This window comes from Stenella coeruleoalba, assembly GCF_951394435.1.
Source record: "Stenella coeruleoalba genome assembly, chromosome: 20".
NCBI classification, from domain to species: Eukaryota; Metazoa; Chordata; class Mammalia; order Artiodactyla; family Delphinidae; genus Stenella; species Stenella coeruleoalba.
This window is the reverse complement of record NC_137166.1, coordinates 7,436,217-7,449,815: the sequence shown is the minus strand read 5'-3', so window position 1 is coordinate 7,449,815 and position 13,599 is coordinate 7,436,217. Positions and strand designations below refer to the sequence as shown.

Below are 13,599 nucleotides of genomic sequence, written 5' to 3'. Positions count from 1 at the left end.
CTCTTGCATCCTTAATCTCTTGCCTCTTCTGATTCCTACTATACTGCTTATAAATGTGCTCAGGTCTCAGTAAAAGTACATGCTTTCCCCAGGCTCATCCTCAAGCTCTGTTCTTTCTGCCAGAAGACTCTTGGAGGGAAATATTTCTTCTTGCTCCAGATGTGTCCCACACGTGGAAGTAATCCCACTGGCCCCTCCTCACCGCCCCCTTCACTTTCCTCCAGCAGGAGCAGGGCCTTAGCCTGAGTGAGAGCAGCTGCCTGCAGGCAGCACCTACTCTGGTCTGTTCCTCCAGGGCCGGCTCTGCCCCTGCAGGGAGACCACTCAGAGCGGTCTGCCAGTTACCACGTAGGCTGCTCTGCCTGCTTCTGGATTTGATATCAGGAGGGCCACTTGCCTGGAGCAAACTCCCCACTCCTTTAATCGCTGTATTTTTTAAAACATTTCAATAACCCTTAACACAAGTCAACCCGGCCCCTACCCCCAATTACTCTTCTTTGTCAAAAATGTCCTAACTGTTTCTCCAGATGAATCTTAGAAACATTTTCTCAGGTTTACAGAACAAAACAAAATCTTCAGCCGTTTGAGTAGGGGTGCATTTATTTATTTTTTGACTGCGCCACACGGCTTATAGAATCTTAGCTGCCTGACCAGCGACTGAACCCAGGACCTCAGCAGTGAGAGCGCAGAGTCCTAACCACTGGACCACCAGGGAATTCCCTGCATTTAATTTATAAATTAATTCAAAGAAAATTGTGAACCAAGAGAAGGTATGTCTCCTTTTTTTTTTAATTTTGTGAATAAGCAAGCACTTTTTTTTACCTTGCTCCTAAGTTCTTATTTTGGATTATATTATTTGAAAACTCTTCTTACCATGAAATTATGAACTTTGCAGACATTACAGGAGAGTCCTGTCTGGACTGTGGCTGTGGCACATGCACCTGCTTTTTTTTTTTAAACAAAGATCCTCATTACCACAGGACCCCTGGCCAGCCCTCCACAAGTGTTGTGGATATGTGGTTTGGACCCTTCTGGAAGCAGCCTTCTTATGAAGCTGAACATGACTGGCTAACTCATCTTGAGAAACACTCGTCTCTCTCTCTCTCTCTCTCTCTGGTCCAGTTCAGAGTTTATCCGCATCTTCCCTCCCAACACCTTCTCACTTGATGGTCTTTCCTGTCCCTGTTTTAGGCACCAGGAACTTCTGTTCTTTTAACCCCAGGCCACTGCCCTCACCAGGCATGGAGAAAAGAGTCTGAAACACTCACATTTCCTCCCACTTTGATGCCCATGTATTTCAGTTGTTAGATTTCTCTTTTCTTACCACTACCAAAAGCTTTTGCCTCCTGAATGAATTTCAGGCACACTAGCGGGGGAGGCTGGGGGACAAAGGAGCTTTTTTACTGATCATATCTGTCCTGCTTGAAAGGCCAGCTAGAGAGTGACGTGCTTTGTATACTGCAGGTTTTAGATGAGGATGAGCAGGTAAAGGCCATGTGTCTTCTCTGTCTCCCCAGCCCTCTACTCCGAGCTGGCCCACGTGTCCTCAGCCCTTTCCTCAACTGACTGAGGACTCCCAGCTTATCTTCACCTTCCTCCACATAACTTAACTAGTGGCTGGATAACTCCACTTTCCCAAAGGCTGATGATGGTGACGTCATGACAAATAGCACCTCCTGGTGCCCAGGAGTGAAGAGTGACTCACCTGCTGCTCTAGGACAGGCACCTTAACCTTTTTGTGCCAAGGACCCTTTGGCTATTAGTGAAGCTTATGGACCACTTCTCAGAAGAGTGTATTTAAATGCTATAAAATAAAATCCATAGACTCACAGGGGAAACAAAAGGTATTAAAAATACAGTTAAGGTATTAAAATGGCAAATTGTGATAAGTAATGCATGTGCTTCTTTATTAACACAATAAATAATCTCATGATGGGTCTAAAAGCAACTAGATTCAAAGTACTAATAGGTGTAAATGATATTTTTGAGGCATGTGCAACAATTATAATATGATAAGAGTATTTGGGATTTCTATGGACAACAAAGTAACGGGTCTTAAAATTCCACTGTTTTGATGCCTACTTTCCAGTTGAAGGAGATGCTAAATTTCAGTTAGAAATTAGTACAAATAAAGATGAAATTTTTCCCCCACCAAGTCCACAGATGCCCTGAATTCTAACCATGGACTTCAGGTAAAGAACTCCTGCCCTGAACCAATGGGGGAGAGAAGCTGATATGAAAGGTCACAGGGAGCCTAACTGGGGAGTGATGGGTGGAGAGTGAGTGAGTGAGTGAGTGAGTGAGTGTGTGTGTGTGTGTGTGTGTGTGAGAGAGAGAGAGAGAGAGAGAGATTAACTGCACATCATACCAGGTAAAACTCTTCAAAATACAAAGTTCTTGGAAAAACTTACAAAGAAGAGACAAACTAAAAACTGCTTCAATCGTAAGGTAGCACATTTTTTGTCCCTTTCTATGCCTGTATCATGTAGTATAATAATGATGGTCTGTGTTAAGTATGTTAATGTGTTAAATATGTGGTGATTCTTTGTATTGTAAGCTTCATTTGATTCTCACGCCAAACATAGGTATGTTCAGTAGCTTGTGGGCCTTGGCCAGTTACTGACAGTTGATGGCTAGTGGAGGATACCCTGGCCAAGAGAACAGTCCCAGTTTCGCCAAACCACTTAGGAGCCTTGGCCACACTCGTTTATGTCATCTGAAATTTTTTTTTTTTTTAATTTTTTGCCTGTTCCACATGGCATGTGGGATCTTAGTTCCCTGACCAGGGATCAAACCCGCGCCCCCCGCATTGGAAGCACGTAGTTTTAACCACTGGACCGCCAGGGAAGTCCCTTGGCTGCACTCATTTAAGCTTGAGCAATATTAATCTGAGCTCTCCTCTGTGAAACGCTTTATCCCAGGTATTGCAGGAGGATATCCATTGAGGTAGTTTCTTGGGAAAATAATAAATATCTATATTTGGGCCCTGCCTCTACAGGTATCTGAGTATCTTCTTTACTTTAAGAATGTGAGATGGAGCATCGGCCAGCCGGGCCAGGATTACACTGACTCAGTGGACGCCCTTTCCTCTTAGCCTATTGATTTTTAACCTTTTTTTGGACTATAGACCCTTATGAACATTTTGATAAGTGGCACAGCACCTCTCTAGAAAAGCACACCTTTAGACATGTCCATCCAACGGTGCATCCAATTCAGGAGGTCACAGACCTCTTTAAGTCCCTTCATGAGCCCTCGCTTAAGTTATCCTCATTCTAGACTAGAGACTACCTGACTCCGTTGAATGCTACCAATTTTCTCCTAGCGAAAATGTGCCCTCCGTACACTACACTCAATGTTGACTTTACACACTTATTTTCTTTTGTAATGTGATGCAAAGAGGCTATTCAGAATAAGATCCTGTCCTCTTCCATTCAAGCTGGCAGAGGTCCACTGCATGCCTGCTGGGGCCGAGGGCTGTGCTGTTCATCTAGGAGAAGGTCAGACTGCTCTGTACCCTCCATGCCCCTTGTCTTGGGTTCCTTGTCTGATACACTGAGGAAATTTGGGGAAGCAACCAGATAAAGAGTGGGCAGAGTCAAAATACAGTCGGCCCTCCATATACATGGGTTCAACATCCATGGATTCAACCAACCACAAATTGAAAATATTCGGGAAAAAAAATTCTAGAAAGTTCCAAAAAGCAAAACTTGAATTTGCTTTGGGTTAGCAACTGTTTACATAGCATTCATGTTGTACTTATGATTATTTACATAGCATTTACTTTCTATTAGGTATTATAAGTAACATGGAAATGATTTAAAGTATGTGGGAGAATCTCACAGGTTATTTGCAATTACTACACCATTTTATATGAGACTTGAGCATCCTCGGATTTTGGTATCCTGAGAGGGGTATCTGAGAGGGGTCCTGGAACCAATCATCCAGAATCCTTAGGGACAACTGTAACTGCCTTCTTTGCTAATGTCAGCAGCCATGTGTTCACCAGGAATAAGATACAAGAGGGAGGAAATAAAGAGATGTGGGCAGGGGATTCCCTGGTGGTCCAGTGGTTAGAATTCCACGCTCTCACTGCCGAGGGCCCGGGTTCAATCCCTGGTCAGGGAACTAAGATCCCGCAAGCTGCGCAGCACAGCCAGGAAAAGAAAAAAAAAAAAACAGGGATGTGGGCAAGCCAAGTGTGCCTGTCTCAAGTATCTCCAGGGTCTGAGCTGCAAGGGGGGCTAATAATCTAGAAGTGAGCTATTAATTCCATAGAAACTGGCAATCATATTTAAAAGTTTAGAAAGGTCTATATTTTATCCATGAAATGGAAACCATGTAGAATTTCTTATATTCTCGCTATGTAACTTTGCTTTGGGGTAATTTTTAGCACCTGAGCTAAATGCATAAAAGCATTAGGATTAGTATTTTTTTAAGCCCATTGCTACATAGAAATCTTACTATTAAACTTTACAGTGCATGCTAGGTCTGTGTTCAATGCTAAAAATGCTTCCTTATAAGATATCTCATTTGTGAGGCTGCTTTGCTTCATAAACTCTTATAGTTTTTCAGGACAAAGCCCAAGAAATTACTGAAAATTTCTGATGTCATATCCTGCTTGTAGGATTTAAAATTTTTTTCCTTCCAAAAGACTTTGCAAGGCACGAATGTATCTTTACAAAACGACCACAAAATACTTTCCCAAAGATTTCCCAAAACACTGTAATGAAGAGTAGGAGAGGGACTTCCCTGGTGGTCCAGTGGTTAAAACTCCATGCTTCCACTGCAGGGGGCATGGCTTCAATCCCTGGCTGGGGAACTAAGATCCTGCATGCCTCACGGCACGGCCAAAAAAAAAAAAAAAATCATAGGAGAAAAGACTGCCAGACCTCAGCCGGTGTGCAAGATTATAATAACATCCTTCACCCCTAAAAAGCACCTGTTGTTGGTGCCACATGAGATTTTAATTAGGAAACTTACATCTTTTTTTTTTTTTTTAAATAAGGTGACAGTCAGCTTCAGAGATGCTGAGGAGAATGCAGTATGGATTCGAATTGCCTGGGGAACACAGTATAGAAAGCCAAACCAGTACAAACCTGCTTACGTGGTGTATTATTCCCAAACACCATATGCCTTCACTTCTTCCTCCCAACTGAAAAGCAATCTACCCCTTCTGGGTCAGGTATGGCACTAATTACTATAAGCTATAATGCTGTATTATCCTTATCTCAGGTCCGTGTAGGTTTAAACTGCTCAATATCATTTGATATAAAATACGACCTGTAGGGGGACTTCCCTGGCGGTCCAGTGGTTAAGTCTCCGCGCTTCCACTGCATGGGGCACAGGTTCAGTCCGTGGTCAGGGAACTAAGATCCAGTATGCTGCACGGCACAGCCAAAAAAGAAAATACCACCTGTAATTCTTTATCTCCTAAAATAAGAAGCAGAAAACGTTATTATTCTACAAGTGGGAGGACAGCATAAGCATTGGTTTAGAACTCTTCATTACTGTCTTGTAATTGAGAAGTAGTACACAATCAAGGTAAAAATCCAACCAACATAGAAGTCTCTGAACAGTCTTTTAAGACTCCATACCCTTCTGCGCAATCCCATTCACCCAAAATAACTGCTTTTAACAGTTCTGCTATTTCCTTTCAGAAGATGTTTTATTACAAAAACCACACTGGTACATAGGGTCTGTAATTTGCTTTTTCTAACTTAACAGAACATTTCAATGAGGTTACATATGAATGTACCTCACTACTTTTTCATGACCTCATCATTTACCTATTAATGAACATTATTTTCATTTGTAACCATTTTCCCCACATTGCGTACACAAGAAGCGTGCTTTAACAGAAGATGGTCCTCTGGTCAGAGCCTGCTTCTGTTTATGGTTCTGCCTTTGGTGTCATAGGCTTCCTAGCATCTTCCCCCAAATAAGCCATCCCTAAATTAGCCTGGCAGCTGCTGCTGCTTCCACCGTCTTCACATTCACAACTACAATGGTGCTTCAGTTGGTTCCAGAGCTGATTGTAGATAAGCAGCTCTGCCATCCTGGCTGCATCATCTCTAGTGCCAAGTAGAACACCAAGTCCTCCAGGCAGGCGGACTTGTCATTTAAATTCCTTAGGTGTTTACTGAAATGGCAGAAAGATTGCTACTGCTGCTCACTTCTATTTCTTTCTAACACTTAACTCTCCTTTACATTTGGAGTCTCTTCCTCCATAATAAATGGTGGTTTTCCATCCACTGACAGCCAGGTGAGTCCACCCTGTCCCACCTAGTTTAAACATCACCCCAAAAGCTAATGTTCTTTTCTAATGTGTATCTTAAGGCAAACTTATTTCTACGCTCTAATTCCAGGTAAATACCTTATTCGATTAATTCTGTTTCAGTCTTCCAACTTGTTTCCCCAGACGATGGGAAGCTTTTATAAGTTGCATTTAATTTGCACTTTTTTCTTCAAACTTTGTCCTAGAGCGTACACACATATTTGCATTTTTGTATGGCAGTATCGTAGTATTAATGACTAGTAATCAAAAATGGTAACATTTGAGTATTCACTGTTTATTCTTAACTCTGAATTTCATTTATTATAATTCCTAACTTTAAACAGGATCACTTTGGGACTTCCCTGGCAGTCCAGTGGTTAAGAGTCGTGCTTCCACTGCAGGGGGCACGGATTCGATCCCTGGCTGGGGAACTAAGATCCCACATGCTGCTTGGTGCGGCCAAGAATTAAAAAAAAAAAAATTTTTAATAAAAAAATAAACAGGATCACTTTTCTAAAAATGGTATTACAAAAGACCTTACATTTGTGAGAATCTTAATGCCATTAGCCCCTGTTTTTGTTTTTCAAGCTGAGTAACAGGCCATGAGATTTAATTGTTCTGGATTTTTTCCTGAACAAGTATTGTAAATACAGAGATAGACACAGTAATGCTAATAGTCTTGCTAATTTTCACTTCAAGGCACTGACAATTGCTAGCAAACACCATCAGATTGTGAAAATGGACCTCAGAAGCCGGTATCTGGACTCTCTTAAGGCTATTGTTTTTAAACAGTATAATCAGGTGAGCCCATCAGTGACTCTATTTAAAGTTAAGTCTCCATTTTCTCTTTCACACATAATTTAGAAGCTGAGCAGGTGGGAAAGTCTACCTCCAGTGATAGGAGATCACGTCAGATATCCCTGAAGTGCAGAAAGTTTTCAGTTAACATGAAAGGAAACAATATAATTTCTCTCTCTCATCTTTTTATAGTTGCGTTGTATTTTATACTGCCCATTAGTCATTGGGGTCTATGTTATAGGTCCCCGTTTCCAAATCATCTATTCCGATCAGAATTTATTTTCTCTTCAGAGTAACTCGACACTGTCTTTTGAAGCTGATTATATTATTCTGTTCTGCAAGAGAGAAGCAGAATTTTTTGTCCCATCAGTCAAGCAGGTGATACAGGAGTTGGAAGTAAAGGAGAAGGCATTGGTTTATTAAGTCCCACAATTTATTTGTCAAAATTATTTGAACACATTGTTCCCCTTTAATGATAAGAACGGATCTGGCCTTGCTCCCAGGCTCAGGGGTTTTTTGTTTGTTTGTTTGTTTTTTCCTCTGCATGGCATCTGTGTGCTCAGATGTTCACATTCCTATAGGATTGTTAAGGCTCTGTGTATATCTTTGAGCCCTTAGGTATGTTATACTTATGTATTTTCATCTGTTCTAAGTAGAAAGAAGTGATGGCTCTCTGCAAGCTACTCTTTAAGGAAAAAACCTAACATTAAGAAGTTAGATAATGATTTTCTCCCACAGCAGCCCCTCCCTCTTACCTACCACCCTCCTACCAGATTGCTATCAATGGTTCTCCTATGACAGTTGCATTTCTAGGAAAATTCATATTGTCAAACACTTAATTATAAAAACAATGGCTTCAGTGGGGAAAGTAAGCGAAGGGGTCTGAGAGGTTCAGACTTACAATAGGAAAGTTATTTTTCAATAAGGAATCTCAGCAAATTTTTTACAGTTATAAAGACATATATATAAAGCTGAAACATCACATTGTAAATGCTGCCTCTGATTCCTCTAGCTTTTGCATTCACCAGCTATACTTCTTCCAGATCCATTTTTTACGTTAACAAGGTACAGAGCTCCTCAAATAAAGCAGCCATGTTGCTGGCATTCTCTGCCAACATCGCTCTAGGAGAAATGCTCAACTCAGTCTGCAAATGGCCTCAAATCTTTGTGTTGGGAAAAACTAAAGATAAGATTTGCCATATTTTTGTGCATTAAAAGCAATTAATATCTATACTTCAAGGTGATAAAATTAGGAAAACATTCACTTTTTTCTTTTTTCTTTTTCCTAGATCTTTGAAACTCACAACTCTACTACACCTCTACAAGAAAGAAGCCTTGGGCTAGATATAAATAGTATGTGTGTTTTAAGATAAAAACTGAAATTTGGAAGGACACTCCTTTTCAGATTTCTGTCACCCAGGAAAACATTTATGTACCAGGATGTGATTCAAAAGTATTTACTGTTTTCAGAAAATTGAAACTTACATTTCTGTTGAAGTGGGGAAGCTAAGCTACCATAATCTCTTTTAGAATTTACTAGACTGGCATCCAATAATACTCAGAACAAAAACAAAAATTAACTAACAGTTGTTGAGCATTTCTTCTGTGCCAGGCACCATACTAAGGTGTTTATATGAGTCATTTCCTATTTCTTCACAGCAGTCCCATGAACAAGCTCTTTTCATCAGGAAACTGGGTTTCAGAGAGGTTTAGTAACTTGTGAGGCAAAATCACATAGCTAGGAATCGGCAAAGCCAGGAGTGAAATCCGAATCTGAGTGTGGAGCCCAGGCTCTTAATGCTTCCTGAGTATTTTATTGCATCTCACAGGTATTGCGTTATTTACAAATTGAAGGTCTGTGGCAACCCTGCATTGAGCAAATCTCTCAGCGCCATTTTTCCAACAGCATTTGCTCATTTCACGTCTCTGTGTCACATTTCCATAATTCTCACAATATTTCAAACTTTTTCATTATTATTATATTTGTTATGGTGATCTGTGATCAGTGATCTTTGATGTTACTACTGCAAAAAGATTACAACTCCCTGAGGGCTCAGATGATGGTTAGCATTTTTTAGCAATAAAGTACTTTTTAAATAAGGTATGTACATTGTCCTTTTAGACATAATAGTGTTGCACACTTAATAGACTGCAGTACAATATAAACATAACTTTTATACGCACTGGGAAACCAAAAAATTCATGTGACTCACTTTATTGCAGTGGTATAGAACTGCACCCTCTTATCTCTGAGGTGTGCCTGTAATCAGAATTGTTACCCTGTTGCTACTCACAGGTGACATGAGTCCTTTCCTAGAAAACCCAGGAGAATATAGTATGAAACTACTAATGTAGATCAGAAAGTTCAGAAAAGTGATGGGGTACAATATAGATTTATAAAAATAAAAATGTTCCTCTCTCTTGGCAGTGACTTGGCAATAAAATGAAATGGTACAGCCATTATGAACTAAACATATTTATGACTTTCCAATGGCATAGGAACTGCTATTGATGTCATGTTAAGTAAAGAAAGCAGGATACAAAATTGTGTGTATTTTATAATCCCAGTTTAAAAAATACATATCTTTTTATTCACTGAAAAAGGGGTTAGACAAATAGATTAAAATGTTAACAGTACTTATCTCTGTGTGGTGGAATTATGGGTGATTTTTATTTTCTCTTACCAGCCTATACTTTCCAGCTTTTCAACAATAAGAAATTATTACAATCGAGAAGAAACAGTAAACATTATTTTTAAGTTATGCAAGCAAGTTGAAAGGTTAGGAATGAAAGGATGATACTTTATGGATGAAATATATATTATTATAATAATATTAAATATATAACAGCTGTTTCTCTTGAAATCTTCCATCTGTAGTGGATTCAAGGATCATTCATGAAAACAAAACAGAAAAAGAGAGGGTCCAGAGAGTGACTCAAGAAATTTTTGGAGACTATCCACAACCAAGGCTAGAATTTGCACAATATAAGGTAGGACACTGCTATAAACTAACTACAACTTATCAAGATTTTTTGAAAAGAACTAAAACTAAGTGGAAAACAGATCTAAGAAACTGTCTGTTATTCATTTGTCACTTTAATGTTGTATAAAAAGTTTATGAGTTAAAATAGACTTCTTTATCATATTTAGTAAGTTCCTCTGTTGCAAAGGAGACCTTTGGAAGTTTTGAATTTGTCTTTTCATTTCACCTTTCATATTAATTCAGTTATGTATAACCAGCTGTGATCTGTATTTTTGAGAAAAAAAAAAAAGGTAGGTTACACCTTTCTAGCCCACCCACACCTAGAACAATGCTTGCACATGGTCAGTGCTCATAAATACTTATTAAATAAAAGAGTGAATAAATAAGTCATTACAAAGCCCAGTTGGCATCACGTGGAGAAAACCCAGCAGCCTGCAAACCTGGCTCATTACAGAAGCTTGCCCACCAGGAAAGCCAGGTTGGGGGCAAGCCCATGGCCACCATTAGAAGAATTCAAGGCTTATATCATGATCACGCTAATCTAATACTCATGCTCATACTCATAACACCCTCCTCCCCTCAGACCTTCCAATAAAATTCTTTCTGCTTAGAAGGAACCTTCTGCAGCTACGGACCACACTTTAAGTCTACCATTGATCTGCTCACTCAGGCCCAGTGCCTGTTTGGTTTGATTTGTTTTTAGTGGGAAAAGTTGACTGACACCTTTCAAGTTATGCTCCCTGAATGGCAGGCTTCAACCCATTTCTTTTAAACAGCTCACACTCTTAAGAAAGTCATTCTCAAAGTGTGGTCCCTGGACCAGCAGAATCAGCCTCAGCTGGGAATACGGGTAAGAAAGGCAGGTTCTTGGCCCCATTCTAGTCCTACTGGATTGCGGACTCTGGAGGTGGGTCCCAGACAGCTGTCTTCACAAGCCCTCTAGCCGATTCTGCACAGAGAACCACTGATCTAGGATACATAAGATTTAGTCCACAAAACTTCTCTTTATACACATCTTAGAATGGGTCTGTTCTATAAGTCAAGGCATACATTTTTTCATACCTGCTACTAATTTTTCCCTACCTTTTCTATTTTGAAAAATGTCAAACCTTCAGAAAACATGCAAGAATATTACAATGAGCATTCATTTCCCCTTTGTTTCAAAATTTACTAATGGTTAACATTTTGCCACATCTGCTTTCTTTCTCTTTCTTTATTCTGAACCATTTGAATTAACTGCAGACATTACTCACCCTCTAAATATTTCAGCATTCTGTCTCTAAATTTTAAGGATCATTTTAAGTTAAAAAAAAATAAAATGAAGTTAGAATCTAAGAGCCAAGTACCTACTGAAGTAACAGTACTTATATATTTGATGATATGAAGGAACTGTTATTAATTTTTTTAGGTGTGGTAATGTTATGGGGGTGAAGTTTTGAAAAAGAGTCCTTTTTAGGACTCTTAGATACATTGAAATATTTGCAGGTGGGATACTATGGTGTCTTGGATTTGCTTGGAAATAATCCAGTGGGGGTGGGCAGTAGGGAACGGAAGGTAGGGTAATAGATGGAACAAGACAAGTCATTGTTTCAGCTGGGTGATATGCACATGGGGACTCATTACACTGTGCTCCTCGCTTTTGTATGTTTTCTAAATCTTCTATAATAAGAAGTTAAACTGCGGTAATGACTCAAAACACAAGACATTTTTACATCGAAATGACAGATTACAAAAAACTGCTCATTTTCCATTAAGAATGCAAACCTAATGCTCAGGTAAAGGGCATCTGAGGGTAGAACTGACATGCAAGGTCTCCTGTGTGTCAGGCACTGTGCACGCTTGGCTTTTTGCATGCAATATTGTTAGATATACTGGTTGCCCTCAATGTTTGCAATTAGCAAATTAAATGGTTCCCACCCCCATTAGTCCCTGTGTTTCTTGATAACAAGAATTAGTGAAATACATAATCCTATTTCTTTATATTTTGCCATTGCAACTGATATATTTAATCGTCACTTAAAAATATATCTGTTGACAGCTTGAAACGAAATTCAAAAGTGACCTAAATGGGGGCATCCTGGCTGAGAGAGAAGAACCCCTCCGGTGCCTAGTTAAGTTCTCTAGCCCCCATCTTCTGGAAGCACTGAAATCCTTAGCACCAGCCGGTAAGTAGTCAGGACACTTCATCAGCCAGAAGAATTAACAACATACTACATTCGACCCTCTCTTTGCTGACTAATTGCCCCTGAGCTTTCTCATGGCTCTAGTCTGCTATCCCATCATGCCCTGTTTTGCATATTCTGCTTCACTTAATGGGGGTCCATGATCCACCCTCTAATCTCGGTCATTTTTAAACTGACTCAAATCGTTGTCCCTGTGATTATTTTCATTTTCTTTTCTTTTCTTTTCTTTTTTTTTTTTTAATTTCAGGTATTGCAGATGCACCACTTTCTCCATTGCTCACTTGCATACCCAATAAGGGAATGAATTATTTTAAAATTAGAGATAAATAAGATGTATGCGGTTTTGTAAGCACAGCTTGACTGTATTGCATATGCATTTTATAATGACTAGCTGGATAGCTTCTATCTGCAAACTTGTTTTAGAGATTAATCCTTGATGTTGATGATTTAGAAATGTTCAGTATAATTCTTGGGACTGATTCTTTCCTCCTCCTGCAAAGCATAGCAGTTGTGGGACTTTAAGATGTGACAGGATGTCATTTCTCTCACTCCTGTCTCTCCTCAATCCTGGAGAGGTCTGGTTCCAGTTGCTGGTTTCCAGGGATTTTCTCTTAAGCCTTGGATCACAGAAAGAAGAAACAAGAAACTATACCCAACCCAAAACTTTCCAGGAGAACCATAAAATTGGTCCATTCAAAAGGTAGAATTGGGCCCATTAAGTTATTATTGCAGGAGGTAGCCTATCAGTTGATTCAGCTATATAAAATAATGATTTCATTGTAAATATGGTACTTCTCGTCTATTTTATCATACATATGGCATTCGAACTGACAGATAATATACAGGTTTGTGAATAAAGATATTTAAAAATGGGTGTATCGGTCACTTGTGGTGAAAATCCTACAGTGATCATCACTAAATTGCATGTCCTTTTACAATAACACTTTAAAGTCTACTCCCTATCTTTATCCACAAAGGATTTGGGGTTATAACAACATATGTTACAATTATGATAAAATTAAAAGGTGAGGGGCTTCCCTGGTGGCGCAGTGGTTAAGAATCCAACTGCCAATTCAGGGGACACGGGTTTGAGCCCTGGTCCAGGAAGATCCCACATGCTGCGGAGCAACCAAGCCCGTGCGCCACAACTACTGAGCCTGCGCTCTAGAGCCCGCGAGCCACAGCGACCGAGTCCACGTGCTGCAACTACTGAAGCCACGTGCCTAGACCCTGTGCTCCGCAACAAGAGAAGCCACCACAATGAGAAGCCTGCGCAACACAACGAAGACCAAACACAGCCAAAAATAAATTAATTAATTAATTTTGAACAAAAAATTAAAAGGTGAGGAAATCTGGGCAA

General features: G+C 39.8%; 2 protein-coding genes across 2 annotated transcripts in view; one reads left to right on the top strand and one right to left on the bottom strand.

Annotated features, from left to right (window-relative positions):
- CMC2 (C-X9-C motif containing 2) overlaps window positions 1-5,388 on the bottom strand; it is a gene marked incomplete at its 5' end in the record, with an annotated part of 27,560 nt that extends 22,172 nt beyond the window's left edge. The window contains one exon of the mRNA XM_079906776.1: window positions 5,281-5,388. The remainder of the gene's footprint in view (window positions 1-5,280) is intronic.
- CENPN (centromere protein N) overlaps window positions 1-13,599 on the top strand; it is a 21,025-nt gene extending 7,426 nt beyond the window's left edge. The window contains exons 6-11 of the mRNA XM_079906777.1: window positions 5,006-5,182; window positions 6,974-7,075; window positions 8,362-8,425; window positions 9,951-10,063; window positions 12,095-12,221; window positions 12,487-13,599. Coding sequence (XP_079762903.1) covers window positions 5,006-5,182; window positions 6,974-7,075; window positions 8,362-8,425; window positions 9,951-10,063; window positions 12,095-12,221; window positions 12,487-12,569 — 666 coding nt within the window. The 3' untranslated portion in view covers window positions 12,570-13,599. The remainder of the gene's footprint in view (window positions 1-5,005; window positions 5,183-6,973; window positions 7,076-8,361; window positions 8,426-9,950; window positions 10,064-12,094; window positions 12,222-12,486) is intronic.